This window comes from Ornithorhynchus anatinus, chromosome 13 (assembly GCF_004115215.2).
Source record: "Ornithorhynchus anatinus isolate Pmale09 chromosome 13, mOrnAna1.pri.v4, whole genome shotgun sequence".
Classification (NCBI taxonomy): domain Eukaryota; kingdom Metazoa; phylum Chordata; class Mammalia; order Monotremata; family Ornithorhynchidae; genus Ornithorhynchus; species Ornithorhynchus anatinus.
The window spans coordinates 40,073,379-40,097,722 of NC_041740.1; the positions used below are offsets into that span (position 1 = coordinate 40,073,379).

At 56.5% G+C, this 24,344-nt stretch overlaps 1 protein-coding gene across 1 annotated transcript; it reads right to left on the bottom strand.

Annotated features, from left to right (window-relative positions):
• Window positions 1-2,585: 2,585 nt before the first annotated feature.
• Window positions 2,586-21,738, bottom strand: CHP1 (calcineurin like EF-hand protein 1). The gene is made up of 7 exons (XM_001520419.5): window positions 21,535-21,738; window positions 10,530-10,602; window positions 8,193-8,273; window positions 6,700-6,827; window positions 5,340-5,401; window positions 4,307-4,429; window positions 2,586-4,084 (listed from the first exon to the last, which is right to left on the bottom strand). The coding sequence occupies exons 1-7, from the start codon at window positions 21,599-21,601 to the stop codon at window positions 4,031-4,033; spliced, it is 588 nt and encodes a 195-aa protein (XP_001520469.2). The 5' UTR covers window positions 21,602-21,738; the 3' UTR covers window positions 2,586-4,030.
• Window positions 21,739-24,344: the final 2,606 nt, after the last annotated feature.

Genomic DNA, 24,344 nt, shown 5'->3' on the forward strand with positions numbered 1-24,344 from the left:
CCCCAGCGCTTAGAACAGTGCTCTGCACGTAGTACGCGCTTAACAAATACCAACATCATTATTATTATTATTACTGAAGGCTTGTGGCTTACTGCAAAGAAGCCAGGAATCAGAGGACGCGGTTTCCAATCCCCGCTCCGCCCCTTGTCTGCTGCGTGACCTTGGGCAAGCCACTCGACTATTCTGTGCCTCACTTACCTCGTCCGGAAAATGGGCGTTCCAAGTGTGAGCCCCACGTGGGGCGGCCCGATGAAGGAGCGTGGCTCAGTGGAAAGAGCCCGGGGTCAAGGATTCTAATCCTGTCCCCGCCACCTGTCAGCTGGGTGACCTTGGGCAAGGCACTTCACTTCTCGGTGCCTCGGTTACCTCCTCTGTAAAATGGGGATTGAGACCGCGAGCCTCACGTAGGATAAATAATAATAATGTTGGTATTTGTTAAGTGCTTACTATGTGCCGAGCACTGTTCTAAGCACTGGGGTAGACACAGGGGAATCAGATTGTCCCACGTGGAGCTCATATTTTTTAATCCCCATTTTTACAGATGAAGTAACTGAGGCAAAGAGGAGTGACTTGCCCGAGGTCACACAGCTGACAAGTGGCAGATCCAGGTTTAGAACCCACGACCTCAGACTCCCAAGCCCGTGCAGGATAAAGAGATTTCCCCGTATCTACGCCGGTGCTTAGAGCAGTGCTCGGCCCATAGTAAGCGCTTAACAAATACCGACGTTATCATCATTACCACCCCGGTACACTGCAACGCTGAAACACCGCAATTATCGTACAAGGTTGTCCGACGTAACGACGATGGTATTTCTGAAGTGCTTACTACGTGTCGGGCACTGAACCGGGCGCTGGGCGTGGATACACGCAAATCGGTCCGTCCCCCATAGGACTCGGTCTCAATCCTCATTTTACAGATGACTCGGCCAAGGTCACACAGCGGATTCACGGCAGAGAGGGGATTAAAACTCAGGTCCTTCGGACTTGCAGATGTGTGCTCTTTCCCCTAGACCACGCTGCTTCTCCTTGCTGCTTTTGGGGTTGTGCAAGCCAAGGGAGGGGGAATAAAGATCATTTGAGATCGTTCCAAAATTAGGCAGGATAGCAGCACTTCTCTGGGGAATGCACTGTATTAAGCTCTGGGGGGAAAAAACCCACCAGCAATTTAGGCTCTAACAGGCATAAAAATATCCAGGCGGTGGAAATCAGAATATATCAACTCGAGTGCTCAGTCGGAACTCGGAAGCAGTGCTCGGAGCACGGCCTATTGGAAGGAGCACAGGCCCGGGCGTCAGAGGTCCTGCCTAATTATCGCGGCTCCGTCACGTGCCTGCAGTGCGACCTCGAGCAAATCACTTAACTTCTCAGGGCCTCAGTTACCTTATCTGTAAAATGGGGATTAAGGGCTGCGCGAGACCCCTGTGGGACAGGGACCGCCGTCCAACCTTTTATCTACCCCAGTGCTTGGCACACCGTAAGTGCTTAACAAATTCCATAATTAATTAACACGCTCCAGACTGACCAAGCGTTTGAGGTCAGAGAGCGGGGAGGGCAGCTGAGAAGCAACGTGTCCTAGTGGGCCTGGGTTCTAATCCCAGCTCCGCCACTCATCTGCTCTATAACCTTGGGCACTCCCTTTTATTTCTCCGTGCTTTGGTTTCCTCCGGGGTAAAAGGGGGCCGTAATACCTGCCCTCCCTCCGTCCGGGAGGCTTTTCGGGGACAGGAGCCGCGTCCGATCCCATTATTTTGTGTCTGCCGCAGAGCCTGGCACGTCGTCAGTGCTTAATAAATACCTGAATTTAGCCGCCTGAGGATGGACTTTTTACAGGGATCCTCTTTACTGAGCCGCTAGTGCCCTTCTGGGTAGAGAATCAGCTTCTGACCGGTCGAGCAGCTATGGACCGAGGCAAGTGCGAAATGAGAGTTTGCGGCCCGCGTTCTTCTCCCGCCCCGTAGGCTAAAACCGGGTCCGGGGGTGTCAGTCAACCGTATCTATTGAGCGCTTACTGTGTGCAGAACACTTGGGAAAGTACAATAGGACAGAGTCATTCCCTGCTCACAATGAGCTAGAGGGGGAGACATTAATATATTATAATTAATATAAATGAATGAATAGATTTGGAGATAAGGGCTGTGGTGAATAAAGAGAGCGAGTCAGGGAGAGGGAGGACAGGAAGGCTTAGTCAGGGAGATGGGCCTTCAATAAGGCTTTTAAGGTAGGTGGAGTGACTGTCGATTAGGAAGGGGGAGGTCATTCCAGGCCGGAGGCAGGACGTAGGCGAGAAGTCGGTGGCGAGATAGAGGGGATCAAGGTACAGAGAGAGGGTGGGGAGGCCAGGAGCGGGGCCAACCGGACGGTGGACCCCGAGCCGAGTCCCCTTTGCTCCCGTCGCTCTCCTAGCCGGCTCCGAATCAGAGCCGGACTCTGAGTCACCGGCTCGGAGCCCAACAGAGCGGTGCCGCTTCGGCCCGGGGCCAGGAGAACAGTGGCCCGGCCCCCCGGGCTCAGCCGTGCCCGGCCCCCGGGGGGGCTCGGAGTGGCCGCTCTCCGCTCCGACCCAAGGAAGGAGCTGAGCGCCCGACTGGTTTTTAAACACTGACGTATTTATTGATGGACGAAGAGAACAGCTTCAACGGAAGAGTAAGGCACCACCGTGGATCGAAACGGTTTGCTACACAGCCGGGGGCGGGAGAGGGGGGAGAAGCACATTTTTATCCAAAAAAAAAAAAAAAACCACCAAAAATTAAGCGGGTCACGTAGCCTCAAAGTTCACCGTCCTTCTCAATCCTAGATGGGTGCCTGACCATCCCTCCCTCGAATACAATACCTCCATTACGCCAGTGCGCCGATTCCACCCGCCCGAACCTCCCCATCCTGATCTGGGCCCTCCCCGCTTCCCGCCCCGACACGTTTTACAAAACAAGACGAGGAAAGTTGAGGACGCGGGGCTTGGCACTGCTTGGCGCTGGGCAGCGTTCCCTGCCCAAGCGCCCCGGGCATCTTTACGTGTCGCCTCTCCTCCTCCCACCGAGGGCAAGCGCAAGGAGGGCCGGGGGGGGGGGGGAAACGGCCCTTTCTGGGGGGCAGGGCCAGACAGTGCCGGACTCGTCCGGAAACGAACCCGGGCGGCCGGCGGAGGAGAAACCGTTCCGGTCGACCCACCGGCCTCCTGCCTCCTCGTCCCCCGGGCCGCCGCTCCCGGGCACTCCTCGGCCCCTTACGGTGGGCGGCGGGGCAGCATCTCTCCAAGACACGCGGGGCCGACTTGAAATCTCTCGGACCGGAGCGAGTCAGGACTTCCTCTCTCAGGACTTCCTCGGGGCCCCTGCCGACGATCGGGCTTCCCCATTTTCTGGGGCCGGCACAGGCGCGCGGCCTTCCCCTCTGCCTTGAAGCCAGACGGGGGCCCTCCGCCCTCCTCCCCGTCCCAATTAGAGGCCTCCCACCCGTAAAGAGCCGGGAGATGGGAGGTGGGGAGAACTGGGGTGACCCCGGGAGTGTTGGGATGCCCATCCCTGGACCTCCGCAGGCCGGGGATCCGGGGATGTCGGTTTCCCCGCCGGGAGCTGCTTCTCCGATTCCCAGAGCTCGACGGGCGGCCGGGGGCTGAGGGCGTGCCACGTGACCTCACTGGACACGAGAGCCAGGGCAGACCAGACGTGAGGGTCTAACGGGCGGCGAGGCCGGCCGCGGGGCGCACGAGACTTGAAATCAAGCGGCAGCTGCGGGAGGCGGGCACGACGGGGGCGGGCGGCGACCCGAGCCCCGGCGGGGGGGGAAGCCTGACTGAGCCACGGCCGGCTCACAGCTCCCGCCCCGCGGCAGAGTTGCAGGGGACCGGCAAAGCGGGGAGGGGGGAGGTGCCATCTCCCCGCATCCTCCAGCCCCGGGCCGGGGTGGAGAGGGGGTAGCGTGGGTCATGCGGGAGCAGCGGGGGCGCTGGGGTGGGGGGACCATGGCAGTGGGGAAGACTGACGTTCCACTTCTTAAATACTAGAGAGGAAGGGAGAGGGTGGGGCCTCGTCCATCAGTGAAGGAACCGAATGCTCATTTTCTGCTCCACGTCCACCTTCTCCAGCACCTGAAAGGACGCCGGGCAGGCGGCGTGATTAGGCAGGGGCGGAGTACGTAGGGCACATCGAGAAGACACTTATCCCGTTCCCGTCTCCCTTCCCACCCGCATCCTGGACCCTGTAGGAAACCTAGGCCCTTCCCGGCCCAGAAGCGCCCGGCCCTTCCGCCCTCCCGGGGAGTTTAGCGCGAGCGGCCCGGCCGGGAGGGGGCTGGGGCTGGGCTTCCTGACCTTGACGAACTCCGTGAAGGAGATGGCGCTGTCTCCGTCCTGGTCGGCTTCCTGGATGGTCCTGTCGGCGATGCTGCCCAGCTGCTCGTCAGAGATGTTCACGCCCACCATCATGCGCAGCACCTACCGGACGGACAGACCAACAAGGGGGTGGGGGAAGGCCGGACGGAGGGGGACGCGTCACTTTTTCTCGCCCCAGGGAGGGCGGAATCCAAAAGCCCCACGTCTCAGGCCCCTTGCTTGTCCCTAGCCGGACAAGGTAAGCTCGTAGCGGGCAGGGAATGTGCCTATTTATCCTTATATTGTACTGTGTGCAGAGCACCGTACTAAGCGCTTGCCAAAGTACGACTATATAACGGACACGCTCCCTGCCCACACGAGTTTACGGTCGGGAAGAGGAGACAGACATTAATATAAATAAATGACCACACCCGGCCCAGACCACAGCTCCAACCGGCCGGGCACCACCGCTCGGGGGGGGTCCGGCGCGGCGTCCAGTCAGGCCCGTGGCCCCAGAGAAAGACCAAGGGCAAAGAGGTCGCCCCACGGACGGACCCTGAAACCGGCCCCGCTCCTGCTGGACCTCAGGCAGAGGGGCGGAGGGAGCCGGGCCGTCTCCGGGTCGGGGTGGCGGGAAGCACCCCAGAAGCAAAGCCATTAATTCCCGCGTCATCAGACTCTGCCAGGGGCCCAGCTGAGCAGTGGACGGGCGGAGCCTGGGCTCGCCTCTCCTGAGGCCGTCTTGGTTCCCGCCCAGCAGCGGGGGTGAGGAAGCCGGGGGAGGGGCCCATCCCAATTCTCACCCACCTCACCGCTCTGCTTTGGTGCCGTTCGACGGGGAGCGACAAACTGAACCGAAACTGACGCCAAGGGATCGCCGCACGACCCCGGATCGGCCGGGGGAGACCCGAGAACCACGTTGGCACGGTTGGGCTGGCGCTTGGCGGGGTGGGGATGGGGGAGACTGCTGTTCTCGCTCCCCGAAGAATCAGGTCAGAGACCGCCCCACCCCGAGCCCGCCGCTCACACCCACCTGCAGCAATTCGTCACGGGAGATCTTGTCGTCTTTATCCAAGTCGTAGAGTCGAAAGGCGACTGGTGGGGAAGAGAAGACACAGGTGCGCGTGAGAGGCAGAGCGGGGGGGGGGGTCCTCTCCCGCCGCCCTGACGCGAGGCCCGGAGCCGTCTGAGAGCTCCAGCCTTTGGCGTTTCACCGGTTGGCCCCAGAGAGGGGGATTATCCTCAGCAGCGTGGCCGGCGGGTGATTCGGAGAGGAGAGGAAGCGTGGAGGAAAGAAGGCAGGCAGGAAAGGGGTGTGGAGGAAGTAAGGCAGGAAGGGGGTGAGGAGGAGAAAGCCCATCGGCCCAGTCAGCCCAGTTCTGCCCGACCCACCACTGCCTGGTGCCCCTAGATCCCGGCACCTCCGCCCTCGCTCGGCCATCGCCGGGGGTTTGCAATCCATATTTACCGAGCACTTTCGGTGTGCGGGGCCCTGTACTAAGCACTTGGGAGAGAACAGTTTAACAGAGTGGCTGGCACGTTCCCCGCCCACAAGGAGCTCACAGTCTTCACGGGGAGACATTTACAGCATTACAGATACGCACATAAATGCCGTGGGGCCGAATAAAGGCTACAGATCCGGATGCAAGGGTGACACAGATGGGAGAGAGAGAAGAGGAGATGAGGGATTAGTCAGCAAAGGGCTTTTTTTTTTTAAAAAAAAAAAATGAAGGTAACTGAGCCCTTACTGTGTCCAGGCACCGTATTAAGCGCTGGGATAGATACAAATTGAACACAGCCCAGGACCCAGACGAGGCTCCCATTCTTGATCCCCATTTTACAGATGAGGTTGCTGAAGTGACTTGCCCAAGGTCACAGAGCAGCCGGAATTAGGACGCGTGGTCCTCCTCACCTCCAGGCCCATTCTCTATCCCTTAGGCCACGCTGTTCTTGGAGGAGGTGTGACTCGAATAAGGCTCCGAAGGGGTGGACGGGACCTTCGGGAAGCCTTCCCGGGCGAAGCCCTCGTTTCTCCGACTCCCTCTCCCTCCTCCATCCCCCTTGCATTTGGAACTGCCCCCTTGCAGCACTTCTTATTCGCCCCACAGCATTTCTTTCCTGGCCTTCTCCCCTCGAGATCTGAAGCTCCTCTTGGGCAGGGAACGGGTCTGCCCCATCGGTTGAATCGTCCCCCTTCCCGCTGCTCTGTCCACACAGAAAGCGCTCAGTAAATACCACTGACTGACGGAGAGAGGGAGAAAGAGAGTGGGAGGGAGGGTGCTGAAGACGCGGGTCTGATAGGTTTGCGGCTCCCCGTCGCCACCGTGAAGAGGGGTCCCACTCCGGTCCCCCACGGAGGGGAAGACGGCGGGGAAGACAAGACAGGTCCTCACAGTGCAGCTTGTTGCTCCGGCTGTTCAGCGGCTCTGGGCCGTTGACGTCTTTGCTCTTTTCGTTATCCTCGATGGGCCGGAAGTGAGCCAGCGTCCTCATGAACCCCCGAAAGTTGACCTGGTCCTCTCTGTCGGGGAGAGGTGGAGACGGACGGAGGGCGTCAGAGAGGCCGGCCGGACTTCCGGAACCCAACTCCGGGAAAAGAGACTGGAGACTCGGGTGCCCCGGCGTCTCCCAACTAGATTTTTCTTTTTTGTTCAATGGTATTTGTTAAGCGCTTTCGATACGCCAGGGGCCGTTCTAAGCGCTTGGGGTAGACGCAAGCGAATCAGGTTGGACCCGGTGCCTGTTTCGCGTAGGGTTCACAGCCTTAATCCTCATTTTACAGATGAGGGAACCGAGGCGAGAGAATTTAAGCGACTTTCCCGAGGTCACAGAGCAGACGAGTGACGGAGCCGGGATTAGAACCCACGTCCCCTGACTCCAAGGCCTGGGCCCTTCCCACTGGGCCACGTGGCTTCTCGAGAAGGCTCACACCGCGAGCCAGCCTGAAACTTTCCACCCGAGCGCGTGACCGCAATTAGCCAGAGACCGAGAGCCCAAGGGCTTGGCTCAGTCTTGACCCCGATCGAAAGGTCAACAGTATTTCGGTTGCAATTAACAGTTCCATTAACTGTCACTTGTCTGCTGTGTAACCTTGGGCAAATCACTTCACTTGTCTGAGCCTCGGTTCCCTCACCCGTAAAATGGGGATTACTATTACTATTAGCAAGAAGAAGAAGAATGATAATAGAGGTATTTCTTAAGGGTTTACTATGTGCCAAGCACTGTTCTAAGCTCTGGGGCAGATGCACTGTAATCAGGTGGGACACAGTCCCTGTCCCACATGGGGCTCACGGTCTTCATCCCCATTTTACAGATGAGGGAACTGAGGCCCAGAGAAGGAAAGTGACTTGCCCAAGGTCACACTGCAGACACGTGGCAGATCCGGGATTAGAACCCAGGTCCTCTGACTCCCAGGCCCGGGGTCTTGCCACTGGGCAACGCCGCTTCTCACACTGCTTAAGCCCCATGTGGGACAGGGACTGTGTCCAACCCAATTGGCGTGTATTCATTCATTAAATCGTATTTATTGAGCGCTTACTGTGCGCAGAACACCGTACTAAGTGCTTGGAAAGTACAATTCAGCAATAGAGAGAGCCAATACCTGCTCTTTGCATCTACCCTGGTATTCAGTACGGTGCCTGGCACTTAATAAACGCTTAACAAACACCATTTGAAAAGACAAAAAAGTTCCAACCTCACTGCTCATTCCAGGAGGGATGACAAACCCCGGCGTCGTGGGAAAGAGAGCACTCGGAATTCGGGGGGGTCCGGGGAGAGGGAGCAGAGTTCGAGCCCCCCCCCCAAGAACCCCAGGGCGTCTCCGGGGCGACGGACTCCTCAGACGGGGGCTGGGGCCTGGCCGGGACAGAGGCCCGGGACCACCTACCCCTCTGGGAAGAAGGCGTTGATGATCCGGTCTCCGAGAGGGTTGATGGCGAGTTCTGGGATGCGCTGAAAGTCTTCCCGGCTACAGTCGGGGAGAGAAGCGAAAAACGCTTTGGGATTCACAAGATTAAACGGCTTCCACCACCGGACCCCCACTGCCTCTAGACTACGCTCACTGTGAGCGGTGTGGGACCTGATTATCTTCTACCTACCCCAGCGCTCGGTACCCTGCTTGGCGTGTAGTAAGCTCTTAACCGTCACAGTTCTTATTCAATTGCTGAAACTGAAGCAAGTCAGGTTGGACACAGTCCCCGTCCCCCCCACAGGGCTCCCGGTCCTCATCCCCATTTTCCAGCTGAGGTAACTGAGGCGCGGAGAAGTGAAGTGGCTTGCCCGAGGTCACGCAGCACATAAGCGGCGGAGCCGGGATCAGAACCCATTACCTTCCGACTCCCAGGCCCGGACTCTACCCGCTGCCCCGGGCCAGACGCTGGACTGAGCGCTGGGAGGGATACGAGCTGATCGGCTCGGACACGGCCTCGATCCCCATTTTGCGGATGAGGGAACGGAGTCCCAGAAGTCGAGCGACTCGGCCGAGCTGGGATTAGATCCCAAGTCCTTCCGACTCCCGGGCCCGTGCCCCGTCTTCGCTGCTCCTCGGTGGGTCACCTCAGACTTTTGCTCAAGGCCTCGGGCTTCCTTCCTGGAAGAGGGTGGCACGGGCGGGGCCCGGGTGTGAAGGCCACAGGGGCCCCGGGGTGGGAGCTGGGCGGGTAGGCGGGCGCCGCCCACCCGCATCAGGAGCCGGCTGGAATGCTGGAATGCTGACCTGCCAGGGCCCTGAAGGCAAACCTCCTTTGCTCCGCTCAACATCCAGGCTCTCCCGAAGCAGGACTAGGGTGGTTGCCTGGGGAGAGTCTGGGGGGGAGGAGACTCTAGGGAAGCAGTGTGGCCTAGTGGGTAGAGCACCGGCCCATCAGGACGGGGACCGCTCAACCGGCGCCATCTTCGAACCGGCGGGAAAGCAGTCCGTCCCTTCACGTGGGGGTTTAAACTTTAACCCGTCACAAGGGCCCACCTAACCCCTGGATTTTAAAGGTGACTTGGAGGTCGCCGACCTCCCGACCGCGGTGCAGAAATCTCCGGTTGGCGGGGCCCGCTCTGGGGGGTCGGTTGCCCCCCGCTGACCTCAGAGCTCTCTGCCCGGAGCCCGGCCCGGTCCCGCTGGCTTGGCGTGGCCCCGTGACGTCGGCCTCGGCCGCTGGCCGGCTTCCAGAGGCTCCTTCCGAGGAACAGACTCCCCTTTATCCTCCTCCGGGTGCCAGGCGCCTCCCGGCTCCTCCCTGCCACCCCCCCCCCGCCACACAGGGCGGAATCATTTTCATCTCGTGACGTGAGCCAGCCGAAAAACCGCGGAATTGCTTCCGGCAGTGAGTCAGTGCGGGCCCCGGGACCAGAGGGCTGGGTCCACCTACGCGCTTGGAAGCAGGGAGGCCTAGTAGATGGAGCCGGGGTCTGGGTTCTAATCCCAGCTTCTCCACTTGCCTGCTGAGTGACCTTGGACAAGTCCGTTCACTTCTCCGGGCCTCAGTTCTCCCGGCCACTTAGGACTGGGTCCAGCCTCATTCACCTGTATCTCCTCCAGCACTTAAAACAGTGCTTCACACATAGTAAGGGCCTAAGAAACACCACTTTTTTTTTTTTTTAAAAAAAAAAGAGCACCTCCTGCCATTCGTTCATACTTACTGAGCGCTTACTGGGTGCTAAGCCGCCACAGCCTCCGACCCCCGGCGGGGGACCCGGACCAACGGGTTCGGCGGCCTCCCCGGACCAGGTTAACCGGGGCGCGGCCCCGGGCCCGCACCGCCTCGCCCGCGGTGGGACGGGCAGTCGGCCGAAGTCCCGGGACAGCATCGCTACGCTCCAGGCCCTCTGCTAAGCGCCGGGGTGGATAGAAGCTAATCGGGTTGGACACGATCCCTGTCCCGCATGGGGCTCACGCTCTTAATCCCCATTTTACAGATAACTGAGGCACAGAGAAGGTAAGCGACGTGCCCGAGGTCACACGGCGGCTTCTGCCCTTGGGTCCCCACCCCTAAGCACTCACTCTACCCCCACTCAGGAGCACTTATGTGCATATTCTACTATTTGGTTGCTTCCCCAACAGGGCAGCGGTCACTGTGATGCCCGTCTGCCCCCCTAGACTGTAAACTCCTTCGGGGAAGGGGATTTATTCTATTCTCCCAAGAGCTCAATACATAGCACTTACTGACCGACTGGTCGTCAACCAAAGGGTGGGAGGCAGAGAGAGTCTCCCAGAGAGAGAGGCGCGGCCTACCTGAGCGTCCCATTCTCTCCTTTGTCCAGGCTGGTGAATCGGCTGTACAGGCGGGTGATCTGACTGTGGGAAACTGAGAAAGAGCAGACAGAAGACACGATTAGCGGGCCCTTCCCCACCGAGGCAGGGCTCCCCGGAGACCCACGGGTTTCCAGATCGGCAGCTCTCTCCCTCCCGACCCCCTCCTCCCACCACGCCCCAGCTCCCACTCTTCCAACTCACCCATCTTCAGAGCCCTGCTCCCCTGGGAGGCCTCTGGGGAATAACCCACTCCCTCCTCTGTTGCTCCCCGTATTCATCCCCCTTCTCAGCCCCACGGCACTTCCGTACATATCTATTTTTGTCTCTACAATCTGTTGCCGGATTGTATATTCCTAGCACTTAGTACAATGCTCTGCACATAGTAAGCGCTCAATAAATATCACTGAATGATGAATATTTTTATTTCTCTTCGTGTCTTCCTCCCCCTCCAAACTCTAAGTTCATCGGGGGCAGGGAATGAGTCTTGTTTATCGGTACGTCGTACTCTCCCAAGCGCTTAGTACAGTGCTCTGCCCGCAGTAGGAGCTCAACGAATACCACTGACCGACAAACCTCTAGTCTCCCCTGCGGCCCGTTCGGCCCGTCGGTGCCGTCTAAGCGCGGAAGCCCCGTCGCCCGCTGTAGCTCTTTTGTGGCTAATGATAATAATAGTCGGACACGGTCCCTGTCCCACGTGGCGCTCAACCGCCGAATCCCCATTTTACAGATGAGGAAACTGAGGCGCGGAGCAGTGATGGGAAAGTCGCAGAGCTGGGATTAGATCCCGGGTTTCCCGACGGCCAGGTCCGTGCTCTTTCCGCTAGGCTGCCGTGCTGTTTCTACCCTACGAACCTCACGTACCTCACTCAAGACCGTGAGCTCCCTCCGGACAGGGACCCTGCCTACCACCTCCGCTGCGTCGTAGTCAGTCCACTGTACCTATCGAGCGCTGACTGCGTGTAGGGCTCTGCGGCGAGCGCTCGGGTGAGTACGCAATCCCCGCCCGCGACGAGCTTACGGTCCAGAGGGGGAGTCGGACGTGAATATAAGTAAATAAGCTCCGGATGCGTAGGTAAGCGCCGTGGGGCCGAGGCGGGGGTGAATAAAGGGAGAAGTCTGGGAGAAGAGGAAACGAGGGCTTAGTCAGGGAAAGCCTCCCGGATGAGACGGGCCTTCGATAAGGCTCTGAAAGTGGGAAGGGGATGGGCGATCCAGGCCAGAGGCGGGACGTGGGCGAGAGGACGGCGGCCAGGGAGACGAGATCGAGGGACGCTCCAGGAGGCTGGCGTTAGGCATCACGGTGCCAAGCAGGCTGGACTTTTAAGTGCTCTGCACACGGTGAGCGCTCGAGGAATACGATCGATCAAGTGCAGACCCCATTTTCCTTCTTCCTCCTATCTATAATTGACTTCGTCTCCTCTGCTGGATGGTAAGCTCCTTGAGGACCGGGATCACGTCCACTAATCAATAATCATGGTAGGTATAATAATAATAATAATAACCGTGGTGTGTTAAGGCGCCGTACTGAGCACCGGGGTGGATACAAGCAAGTGGAGTCGGACACCGTCCCTGACCCACGAGGGGCTCACAGTCTCAATCTCCGTTTTCCGGCTGAGGCGACTGAGGCCCAGAGAAGCGAGGTGACTCGCCCAAGGTCACACAACAGACAATCACGCTCTCCCGAGCGCTTAACGAGGTGCTCCGCCCACAGAAGCCGCTCAGTAAATCGCATTGATTACTAAACAGATTCAATCAAGGGGCCTTCAAGTGAGGCTCCGGAGGAAGAATTTTTAGGGAAGCCGTCTAGATTTTATGTCGCGTCAGATTCGAAGGTTTCCCACGGGGCAGGTTGTAGCTCCCAGCTGTGTCTTCCAAACTGGCCAAAGGGTGTGTATCTCCTGGCAACGTGCAAATAAAAACAGGGGCCTCCAATTCCTCTCCTCCCCCGTTGCCCTAATCCCCCGACAAAAAGAAGGATGAAATGACGAATGCAATAAAATGACTTTTTAGTGGGTCTGCTGCTTAATCCCGAGCACAGGCTTTTAATCGGTGCCCAAGGAAGACTGGGTGGGACGCAATAAGGGGATTTTTAAAAATATATCATCAGGTTCGTCCCTTTAGTGAGGGGAGCAGCGTGGCTTAGCGGAAAGAGCCCGGGCTCGGGAGTCAGAGGACGCGGGTTCTAATCCCGGCTCCGCCACCTGTCTGCTGTGGGACGTTGGGCAAGTCGCTTAACTTCTCTGTGCCTCAGCGATCTCATCTGGAAAATGGGGATGGAGACTGTGAGCCCCACGTGGGACAACCTCATTACCCTGTATCTACCCCAGTATTACTGTTGTTGTTTTGATTATCTGAGGCTTTACGACTACTTTCGGGACAACTAGAGCCATAAAAATCTGCTCCCGTCGCCTATAACCACCACAGCTCAATCTCCCCTGGGGACCGGGTAAACTCCACTCTTCTCGGGGTTAAGAGCAACTCTCTCTGAGCAGAGTTCAACATTCAGAGGGCGTCAGCTGATCTTTCCCGGCCCAGAGCCCCCGCCAAGTCCCGAAACCTCTGGCCGCCCCCGACGACGCCCGGAACCCGAGTGCCGACCGGGTCGCCGTCCAAGAGCTCCGACCACGATCCCACCCCGACGCGTGGCCGAGAAGGGGGCGAGGGGCTCTCGGAATTAACCGGGAGAGGGAGGGCGGGTGAGAGTGAGTTAGGGGGAGAAGGTTGGCACGGAGAGCGAGCGGGGGAACGGCGGACGAAGAGGGAAAGGCGAGGGGCGTGAGAAGGCGGAGACCGAAGGCCCCCGGCTCCGGGCCTGGGAGCCGGGAAGACCTGGGTTCCGATCCCAGCTCCGCCCCTTGTCTGCTGTGTGACTTTGGGAAAGCCACTTCACTTCCCTGGCCTCAGTGCCCTCATCTGTAAAACGGGGATGAAGACCGAGCCCCACGTGGAACATGGACTGTGTCCACTCCGATTAGCTCGTATCTACCCCAGCGCTTAGGACGGCGCCCGGCACGTAAACGCCTAACAGATACCATAAAGGTAAATAAATAAAGCTCCGAGAGGGCCACGTAGGTAGTAAGGTATGTGAATTAATCTCTTTTATTACTTCCTTAACCTAGGCCGTTCCTCACCTGGAGCAAGAAGGCAAGTTATTATAAGAGCCTTGAAGGAGTTCCACTCCGGGACACACCAGTAGCCAAGAAGGTTGCCTAATTAGCCAGATTAGAAGCCAAAGGGCAAGTTCCCAAGCCTTGGGTGACCTTCAACTGGAATGAGTAATGCCCCGTGTCGATTTTCAGGGGTTCAAGTTCACGAGGAGGGGGCAAGGGGAGACACGGAGTTGAGCTCTGCACTCTTCCAAACGCTTGATAGCTTTCCTTATCCAGGGGGACTCTCTATCAGTGCCATCGATCGATCCAGGGTTACTGCGTTAAAGCCAATCACTCCTCCCGGCGACCGGATGCTTCCCTCCATTTTCCTCTTCCTCGCCGAGGGGCGGCGTGGCCTAGTGGAAAGAGCTCGGGCCCCAGAGTCAGAGGACCTGGGTTCTAATCCCGGCCCGGCCGCGTACTTGCTGCGTAATCTCGGGTGAGTCGCTTCGCTCCTCTGGGCCTCGGATCCCTCATCTGCAAAAATGGGGATTCAATACCCGTCCTCCCTCCTACTTAGACTGTGAGCCTCGTGAGGGGCCTGATTATTGTGATAACAATAATGATTTTGGTATTTATTAAGCGCTTGCTATGTGCGAGGCCCTGTGTTAAGCACCGGGGTGGATCCGAGCAAATCGGGTTGGACCCGGTCCCCAGTCCACGTGGGGCTCACAGTCTCCACCCTCATTTTACAGCTGAGGGAACTGAGGCCCAGAGAAGTGAAGCGACTCGCCCAGGGTCACCCAGCGGACCGGCGGCGCAGCGGGGATTCGAACCCACGACCTCCCGCCTCCCAGGCCCGTGCTCGACCCACTAAGCCATGCTGCTTCTCTACCTCTTGCAACTACCTCAGCGCTCAGTACAGTGCTGGGCACGCAGCAGTACCACAATTATGATGATCACCTCGCTTGTAATCACAATAAAGCTATTTGTTCAGCGCTTCCTATGTACCACCGTTCTAAGCGCTGGGCTAGATTGGAGATGATAACTGGATTGGGTCGGAGTCTTTTTCCTCCCTCCTCTTTCCCTGATTCTTCTGTTTGGAACCGTACGGCCCAAGGGCTCAGTACGGTGCTCTGCACAGAGTGAGCGCTCGATAAAGACGACCGAATGAACTTTCCCTCTCTTTCCGCTCATCTTTCTCCACTCGTTGGTTCGTTTTCTTCTCCCTCTAGGGTTTCCTCCTCCATTTCTCGTCCCAGGACCCTCTGTCCCCGTTTCTCTTCTGTTCCTTCAACTGTCTTGCGCGCTCCTCTGGCCCTCTTCCCATCTCTGCCTTCCCACCTCCTCATCCCCCTCCTTTCCTCTCTGGTTTTCCCCTCCCGCTGGTCTTTCTCCTTTTCCCGTTTTCTCCCGGCCTTGTCCCCGCTCACACCCCCTCCGGGGTATCCATTTACTCAATCAATCATATTTATTGAGCGCTTATGGTATGTAGAGCGCTGTACTGAGAGCTTGGGAGAGTGCAAAAATAAAGAGACGCAGTCCCTGCCCACAGCGAGCTACTCTCAGGTAGCTGTCTAGCAGTCACCACCGGAAGCCTACCGGAAGGGTGGGGAGGGAGGGAATTAATGTTGGTCTTTGTGAAGCGCTTACTAGGTGCAGAGCACTGTTCTAAGCGCTGGGGGAGATCCAGGGTCATCAGGTGGTCCCCCGTGGGGCTCACAGTTAATCCCCATTTTACAGATGAGGTCACTGAGGCACGGAGAAGTGAAGTGACTCGCCCACCGTCACCCGGCTGACAAGTGGCAGAGCCGGGATTCGAACCCATAACCTCTGACTCCCAAGCTCGGGTTCTTTCCACCGAGCCCCGCTGGGAATTGTAGAGAAGAGGGGCGCCCCTCCACTCCCCGGCATTCCGAAACCAAACTTCCGCCCACGTGTTGGGAAAAAAATGGGGCAGGTCCTCAGGAACGAAGCGGCCTGGAACGTGGAATCCTGCTGTGATTTTATATAAATATAGGCTAGCGCTTCCGTGGTATTCTAGAAATAACATGACTGACGTTTCGAAGGCCACTACACTACATGACGGCATTTGAGCGCTTACTATATGCCAGGCACTGCACTGAGCGCTGGGGGGGGGGGGAATACAAGCAAATCAAGTTGGACACAGTCCCTGTCCCACGAGGGGATCACCGTCTCAATCCCCACTCTGCCGAGGAGATAACTGAGGCCCGGAGAAGTGAAGTGACTTGGCCAGGGTCACACGGCAGATAAGGGGCGGAGCGGGGATTAGAACCCGGGACCTTCCGATTCTCAGGCCCGGGCTCTAGCCACTAGGCCACGCTGCTTCTAGACCGGCAGTTGTCCCTGCCCTTCAGACCCTAAGCTCCACGGGGAGAACGGTCTGTGTCTCGGTACAGTGCTTGGCCCACAGAAATCACGTAAATACTAGTATTATTCTTAATTCTGATCCCAGTCGCTATTTCCCACGGAAGAGCCTACTCTCTTTTCCCCAAAGCCGCCGCTCGTCAGGCCAGATTTTCATTCGCTGAAGCGAAATGAGTTAGACCAGCCACGGGAATATCCCAAATTAGTTTTCGTCACCTCCTCCACACTACCCAATAGGCAAGGAGCTTCGGGAGGCGTTTACTATTTTCAAGGCCAACTCTGCTGCGTTACCTATCTGTAATTTTATTTATTTATACTAACGTCCGGCTCCCCCCAGACTGTAAGCTTGCCATAGGCAGGGAACGTGTCTGTTAGATTGTTATAGTGCGCTCTCCCGGGCGTTTAGGACAGTGCTCTGCACCCAGGAAGCGCTCAACGAATCAAACCGACATACTTTCCCAGGCTCTGACACACTTAAATACCATTTTTAAACGCCATGTGCTAAGCACTGTACTGAGCGCCTAGACGGACACAAGACTAGGCAAGTTGGACTAAGCAGTCCCTGTCCCACACGGGGCTCCCAGTTTGAGCTCAATCAATACCATCCATCGATTCTAGGTACCTTTAAACCCCACTTCCAATCACCAAGTCGGTTGGTCTACAGTAATCTCGGGGAGGGATTTCGAGGGGGGAGCCTCCATTTCTGAGGAGAAATGTCCCATTAAAGACGCCCGTTAAAAAGTCGGAGCAGATCTACACAACGCTCACCATCCTAAAATGCCGGGCCAGGAGTGAGTAATGATAATATTGCCTCAAATCTTTTCACTTTTCCCCCCACTGAAAGAGCCCTCCGATACGGCCAAAATACACTTTCCCCTTGAAATGTTGGTCCGATCGGCCCCAAACCAGCTTTCTGATTCACCCAGAGTCCCTCTTTTTTTTTTCTTTTGGATAAATGATATTGAAGCGCTCTCTATGTGCCGGACACGGTCCTAAACGCTGAGGGAGATTCAAGGTAGCCACGCTGGACACCGTCCCCGTCCCACATGGGGCTCACGGTCTTAATCCCCATTTGACAGATGGGGAAAGTGAGGCGCAGAGTGAAGCGACTCGCCCAAGGTCACACAGCGGACAGGCGGCGGGGCTCTTTCTACTAGGCCGCGCTGCTCCTTCCACCCCCACCTGCCTTGGTGGGCCAAGGTCGGGGACTGAAACGATTCTCATCCCAATGGGGACGGGCAGGAAGGGAGCGGGGAGGAAGGGGAAGGGAGATGCAGCCTGGCTTGGGAGTCAGCGGTCATGGGTTCTAATCCCGGTCCTGCCACTTGTCTGCTGGGTGACCGTGGGCAAGTCACTTCACTTCTCTGTGCCTCAGTTACCTCACCTGTAAAAACGGGGATTAAAAAATGTGAGCCCCACGTGGGACAATCTGATGACCCTGTATCAACCCTAGCGCTTAAAACAGTGCTCAGCACATTGTAAACGTTTAACAAATACCAACATTATTATTATTAGTGGAAGACTACGGGCCTGGGTTCTAATCCCACCCCTCCCACCTGTCTGTTTGACCTTGGGCAAGTACAACGGGGATTCAACCCCAGTTCTCCCCGCTCTGCACACAGTACGCACTTAATAAATACAACTGAATTGACCATGAGCCCCATGTGAGACAGGGTCTCCCTCCCCTGTGATTAGCTGGTTTAATATAGTGCTGGTTCATTGTAAGGGCTTAAAAAATACCAATTTTATTATTATTATGACCAGCTCCACCTTCTGTCTGGTTACATTTTTGGAAGGTTGTGATAAAAAGCCCCGCAAGCCCTCCCCCGCGGCCCCCAGCATTCTAGCGGGCATGCGTTGTCCCGGCAAAGTGAATCCTGTTCTATCGTATTCTCCCAGGCGCGCACTACAGTGCTCTGCCCATACTGAGCGCTCAATACCACCGACTGATCAAATTCACACATCCCCAACCAGCTGTTTGCTTCATTAATTCATTCAATTGTATTTATTGAGCGCTTACTATGCGCAGAGCACTGGACTAAGCGCTTGGAATGGACAATTTTGGAATCCACAGAGAAGCAGCGTGGCTCAGTGGAAAGAGCACGGGCTTTGGAGTCAGAGTTCACGGGTTCGAATCCCGGCTCGGCCACTTGTCGGCTGTGTGACTTTGGGCAAGTTACTTAACTTCTCTGTGCCTCAGTTACCTCATCTGTAAAATGGGGATGAAGACTGTGAGCCCCACGTGGGACAACCTGATTCCCCCGTGTCTACCCCAGCGCTTAGAACAGTGCTCGGCACATAGTAAGCGCTTAAATACCAACATTATTACAATTCGGCGACAGATAGAGACCACCTCCGCCCGATGACGGGCTCAGGGTCTAAACCGGGGAGACGGACAGCAGAGCAAAACAGAACGAAACAAAAATAAGACAACATCAACAAGATAAATAGAATCAAAGAGATATACACCTTATTAACAAAATAAATAGGGTAATAAAAATGCATCCAACCACCCGAATACTGAAAGCACATGTTGTTCCAGGGCCTATGTAAAGGCAAAGCCAGCTAATGATGGAGATTAAATTCCTTTTTTCCCTAAACTGAGTGGCTTTGACCGGCCCCTCTAAATTTCGAGCTCCTTGCGGGCCAGGACCCTGTCTACCAACTCTGTTGGTTTGTCCTCTCCCAAACGTTTAGTTCAGTGCTCTGCACAAAGAAAGCACTCCATAAATACCGCGGATTGCCTGAGATGGGGATGGGTCTGCATTCGCCTGGTTCCTGGTACAAATTCAGGCCAGGCTACCTGGAAGACACCCAATCCCTTAACTACTGCTAACTCTTGTTAAACCCCGGGCCAGAAGTCAATTGATTTGCACAGTAAATGAATTTCCTTGGCTTGCACGCTCATTCCTAAAGTCAGATGAGCAAATCCCAACTATCTCTTGAGGTGTCCGCTAAAGGAAGTCAGTCATTCGTATTTACTGAACGCTTACTGGGTGCGGAGCACTGTCCTAAGCGCTTGGGAGAGGACAATAAAACAGACACATTCCCTGCCCACAATGAGCTTACGGTCTGGAGGGGTGATGGAGGGTCCTCCTATAGATCATGACTTCTCTTCCACGTCAGTCCCGAAATCGCATTTTCCACTTTTATCCCCTTCTAGATGGTAAACTCGTTTTGGGCAGGAAAGGTGTCTTTCCAAGCGCTTAGTACAGTGCTCTGCACATAAGCGCTCAATAAATAATAAATACTATTGAATGAATTCTGCTGTACTAGGCTCTCCCAAGCTACTGATACAGTGCTCTGCACATAGTAGCGCTCAATAAATACCACTGAGTGATTGATAGCACTGGGTCAGCTCTGGCTCCGGGAGACCCCGACTCTATACCAGACAAGAATCTACCAGTTTTGGGGGGGTTTTTTGCACATTTGGCCATGGTTCTGACAATCTGTTCTTATATCATTTCTGGGCAATTTCTGCAGGGCAGAGGGAAGTGTTGAATTAAGCTGTATTTTTATTTTTCTCTATTGTGGCAGGGGAGGAGAGGCAGCATGGCCTAGAGGATACAGCCCCGGCTTGGGAGTCAGGAGGCGCTGGGTTCTAATTCTGCCCCCGCCCCTTGTCTGCTGTGTAACCTTGGGCAAATCGCTTCACTAGGCCTCAGTCCCTCAACTGTAAAATGGGGATTGAGACTGAGAGCCCCGTGTGGGGCAGAGTCTGTGTCCAACCTGTTTATTTTAATAACTGATTAATAATAACAAATCGGTTTGCTTGCTGCTTAGCTTGGGTCTACCCCAGCGACTAGCACAGGGCCTGGAACATAGTAAGCGCTTAATAAATACCATTATCATCATCTCATTATTACATGACCTAGTGGCAAGAGCACGGGCTGGGGAGTCGGGAGGTTGTGGGTTCTAATCCCCACTTCCACAACTTGTCTGCTCCGTGACCTTGGGCAAATCCCTAACTTCTCTGTGCCTCAGTTACCTCACCTGTAAAAGGGGGATGAAGAGTGTGAGCCTCACGTGGGGCAGAGACTGCGCCCAACCTAATCACCTTGTACCTAACCCTGCGCTTGGAACAGGGCTTATTATTATCATCATTATCACCACAGTGCTTGGCACATAGTAAGCCCTTAAATACCATCATTATCATCATCATCATTAGTAACAGTGTTTGGTACATAGTCAGCGCTTAAATACCATCATTACTATTATCATCATCATCATCAACACAGTGTTTGGCACATAGTAAGCCCTTAAATACCATCATTACTATCATCATGGTCATTATTAGAGTGTTTGGCACATAGTAAGCGCTTAAATACCATCATTACTATTATCATCATTAACACAGTGTTTGGCACATAGTAAGCGCTTAACTACCATCATTACTATCATCATCATTAACATAGTGTTTGGCACATAGTAAGCGCTTAACTACCATCATTACTATCATTAACACAGTGTTTGGCACATAGTAAGCGCTTAACTACCATCATTACTATCATTAACACAGTGTTTGGCACATAGTAAGCGCTTAACTACCATCATTACTATCATCATTATTAACACAGTGTTTGGCACATAGTAAGCGCTTAACTACCATCATTACTATCATCATTATTAACACAGTGTTTGGCACATAGTAAGCGCTTAAATACCATCATTACTATTATTAACAGTGTTTGGCACATAGTAAGCGCTTAAATACCATCGTTACTATCATTATTAACACAGTGTTTGGCACATAGTAAGCGCTTAAATACCATCATTACTATCATTAACACAGTGTTTGGCACATAGTAAGCGCTTAACTACCATCATTACTATCATCAACACAGTGTTTGGCACATGGTAAGCGCTTAACAAATACCATCATCATCATCATTATTAATAAATATGGTACGAAAAAAGGGGAGGGGGAGGGAGGAAGGGCTGAACCAGGGGCGGGGGTCCGGCTTGCTGCTGCTGCAGAATTTGGGGCGGGGGGGGGGTCAAGGGGTTCCTCGGGGTCAAAGGTCGCCGTTTAGACCGGGAGCCCGTCGCTGGGCAGGCAGGGCCTCCGTCTGTTGCCGAATCGTCCCTTCCAAGCGCTCAGCGCAGTGCTCCGCACATGGCAAGCGCTCAATAAATACGACTGCATGGCACATTCATTCAATCGTATTTACTGAGCGCTTCCTAGGTGCGGAGCACTGCGCTAAGCGCTTGGAAGGGACAAGTCGGCAACAGATAGAGACCGTCCCTGCCGTTTGACGGGCTTACGGTGCACAGACCCCGTCGTTGGGCAGACACGGTCTCCGTCCGGTGCCGACCGGTCCCTCCCAAGCGCTTAGCGCAGTGCTCCGCACCCGGCAAGCGCTCGGTAAACCCGACTGCATGGATGCGTTCACTCAGCTGAGCGCTTACGGGGTGCGGAGCACTGCGCTAGACGCTGGGAAAGGCCAATCCGGCCAGAAAGAGGCCCCTAAGAGTGGAGGTAGTAGACGCCTCCCCCCCCGACTCACAGCCGGTCTCCTTTTTGATCTCCTCCAGCTCCTCGTCGCGCAGCAGGGTGGAGGCCCGAGACCCCATGGCGGGGGGCGCGCGGGGTCAGAGGTCAAGGGTCACGGTGCCGTCCCCGGACCGGCCGAGCAGGGGAATGGCCCCCACCGGGCCTCTTCGTCTCTCCTCCCCCAACCCGAGACCCCGCCCCCTCCCCGCCGGGGCCGGCCTTAAAGGGGCAGCGGCGGGAGGGCGCGACGGTGCCGCCCTCGGGGCCCGCACGGCGCTCCGCCCCCGCCGAGGCCCGGGGCTCCGCTTCGCCCGCAGCTGGGCCGCACGAACCCCCCCCCCCCCCCGCGTCCGGAAACTACAAATCCCAGCAGGCCGCGCGCCGCCCGCCGGGGCCCGTGGCCTTCTGGGGGCGGCGCGAGGCCTGCCGGGAGTTGTAGTCCTCGGGGGCTGGCCTAACGGCCTCTCGCGCGCGCGCCTGCGCGCTCTGCGTTTTTCCCCCCTCCCCCCCCCTCGAGCGGCGAGGTGATTGGCTCCCGGGCTCGCGCGCGGAGGGGAGGGGCCGCGCGCCCCGCCCGGCACGCGGCCCGGCGGGCGTTGTGGGGGCGGGGCGTTGACGCCTCAACGGCTTTCGCCCCGCGCCCCTCCCTTCCCCCCCCCCCCCATTTCCTCCTCCTCCTCCTCCTCAGCTTCCCCCGCAGGTGGTTCCTCCCCGCTGGGATAAGAATAATAATGTGGGTATTTGTTAAGCGCTTACTAGGTGCCGAGCACTGTTCTAAGCGCTGGGGGAGAGACGGGGTCATCAGGTGGTCCCCCGGGAGGTTCCCAGTCTTCATCCCCATTTTCCAGATGAGGTCACTGAGGCCCAGAGAAGGGACTGGCCCACAGTCCCCCAGCTGACAAGGGGCAGAGCGGGGATTCGAACCCCTCACCTCTGACTCCCCAGCCCGGGCTCTTTCCCGCTGTTTTGTCCCTTCCAGGGGCCTCCCTCCATTTTGGCCCCGACCCCTGGGGACGGCCCGCTCCCCCAGCCCCTGACCCACACCGTAATCATTATTTTAATAATAATAACGTTGGTCTTTGTTAAGCGCTCGCTAGGTGCAGAGCCCTGTTCTAAGCGCGGGGGGAGATCCAGGGTCCATCAGGTGGTCCCACGGGAGGCTCACGGTCTTCATCCCCATTTTACAGACGAGGGAACTGAGGCCCAGTGAAGTGACTTGCCCAAAGTCACACGGCGGGCAAGTGGCAGAGGCGGGATTGGAACCCATGACCTCTGACTCCCCAGCCCGGGCTCTTTCCACTGAGCCGCGCCGCTTCTCCTACGCGCCGAACGCTGTTCCGAGGGCTCCGCCGAGGCCGCGTACGAGGGCCGCGCGGCGGGTTGGCGGTTGGCGTGGGGCCGCACCCGTTGAGCGGGGGCCGGGGGGGGGCTGCGGTTGGCAGGGAACTGTTTGGCCACAACTTCTTTAACCTGCCACCTTTTGCTCCCGCTCGCAGGTACTTAATTAGCCAGCGAAGCTAGGCCGGGCGCCGACCTCGAGGACGCGCCGACCTCGAGGACCCGCCATCGCTGAAACCTCCACCGCTGGCCTCCGTCCGGGACCCGCGAACCACCTGGTGTGAGGAATAATAATAACGATGATGGTATTTGTTAAGCGCTTACTAGGTGCAGAGCACCGTTCTAAGCGCTGGGAAGGATAGAAGGTGATCAGGATGTAATAATGTTGGTATCTGTTAAGCGCTTACTGTGTGCAGAGCACTGTTCTCAGCGCTGGGGTAGATACAGGGTCATCAGGTTGTCCCATGTGAGGCTCACAGTTAATCCCCATTTTACAGATGAGGTAACTGAGGCACAGAGAAATGAAGTGACTCGCCCACAGTCACACAGCTGACAAGTGGCAGAGCCGGGAGTCAAACCCATGACCTCTGACTCCGAAGCCCAGGCTCTTTCCCCTGAGCCACCCTGAGGATGTCCCACGTGGGGCTCGCCCTCTTCATCCCCATTTGACAGACGAGGGAACTGAGGCCCGGAGAAGTGAAGTGACTTGCCCACAGTCTCACAGCTGAGCCTGGATTCGAACCCATGACCTCTGACTCCCAAGCCCGGGCTCTTTCCACTGAGCCACGCGACTTTAGTCTTTGTCAGGGGTTCCCTCCGTGCCAAACGCCCGCGATAGATATCTGTTGCCGACTCGTGCATCCCAAGCGCTTAGTCCAGTGCTCTGCACATAGTAATATTTGGTATTTGTTAAACGTTTACTATGTGCTGAGCACTGTTCTAAGCGCTGGGGTAGATACGGGGTCATCAGGTTGTCCCACTTGAGGCTCACAGTCTTCATCCCCATTTTACAGATGAGGGAACTTGAGGCCCCGAGAAGTTAAGTGGCTTGCCCACGGTCACACAGCTGACAAGTGGTGGAGCCGGGATTCGAACCCACGACCCCTGACCCCTAAGCCCGGGCTCTTTCCACTGAGCCACGACATAGTAAGCACTCAGTAGACACTAATGAATGAAAGCAGCTTAATATCCGTCGGATCCCCGGCCCGCGTGGGGCTCGCGGTCTAAAGTAGGAGGGAAAGCGGGTTTGGGATCCCCATTTCACTGAGGCCATGATAACTCTAAAGTGACTGGCCCCAAGGTCACACAGCGGACAGGTGGCGGTGTCAGGATTAGAACCCCAGTCTCCTGACTCCCAGGCCCGTGATTTTCTCCACTGCGCCGATCTGAATTCAAGGGTAAAATTGGCCCGAGACACCAGGGTCTTCGGTCAAGGAATCAGGATACGTCCGCCTGGTGCACCGCATCATTTAATCTTGTAAAAAA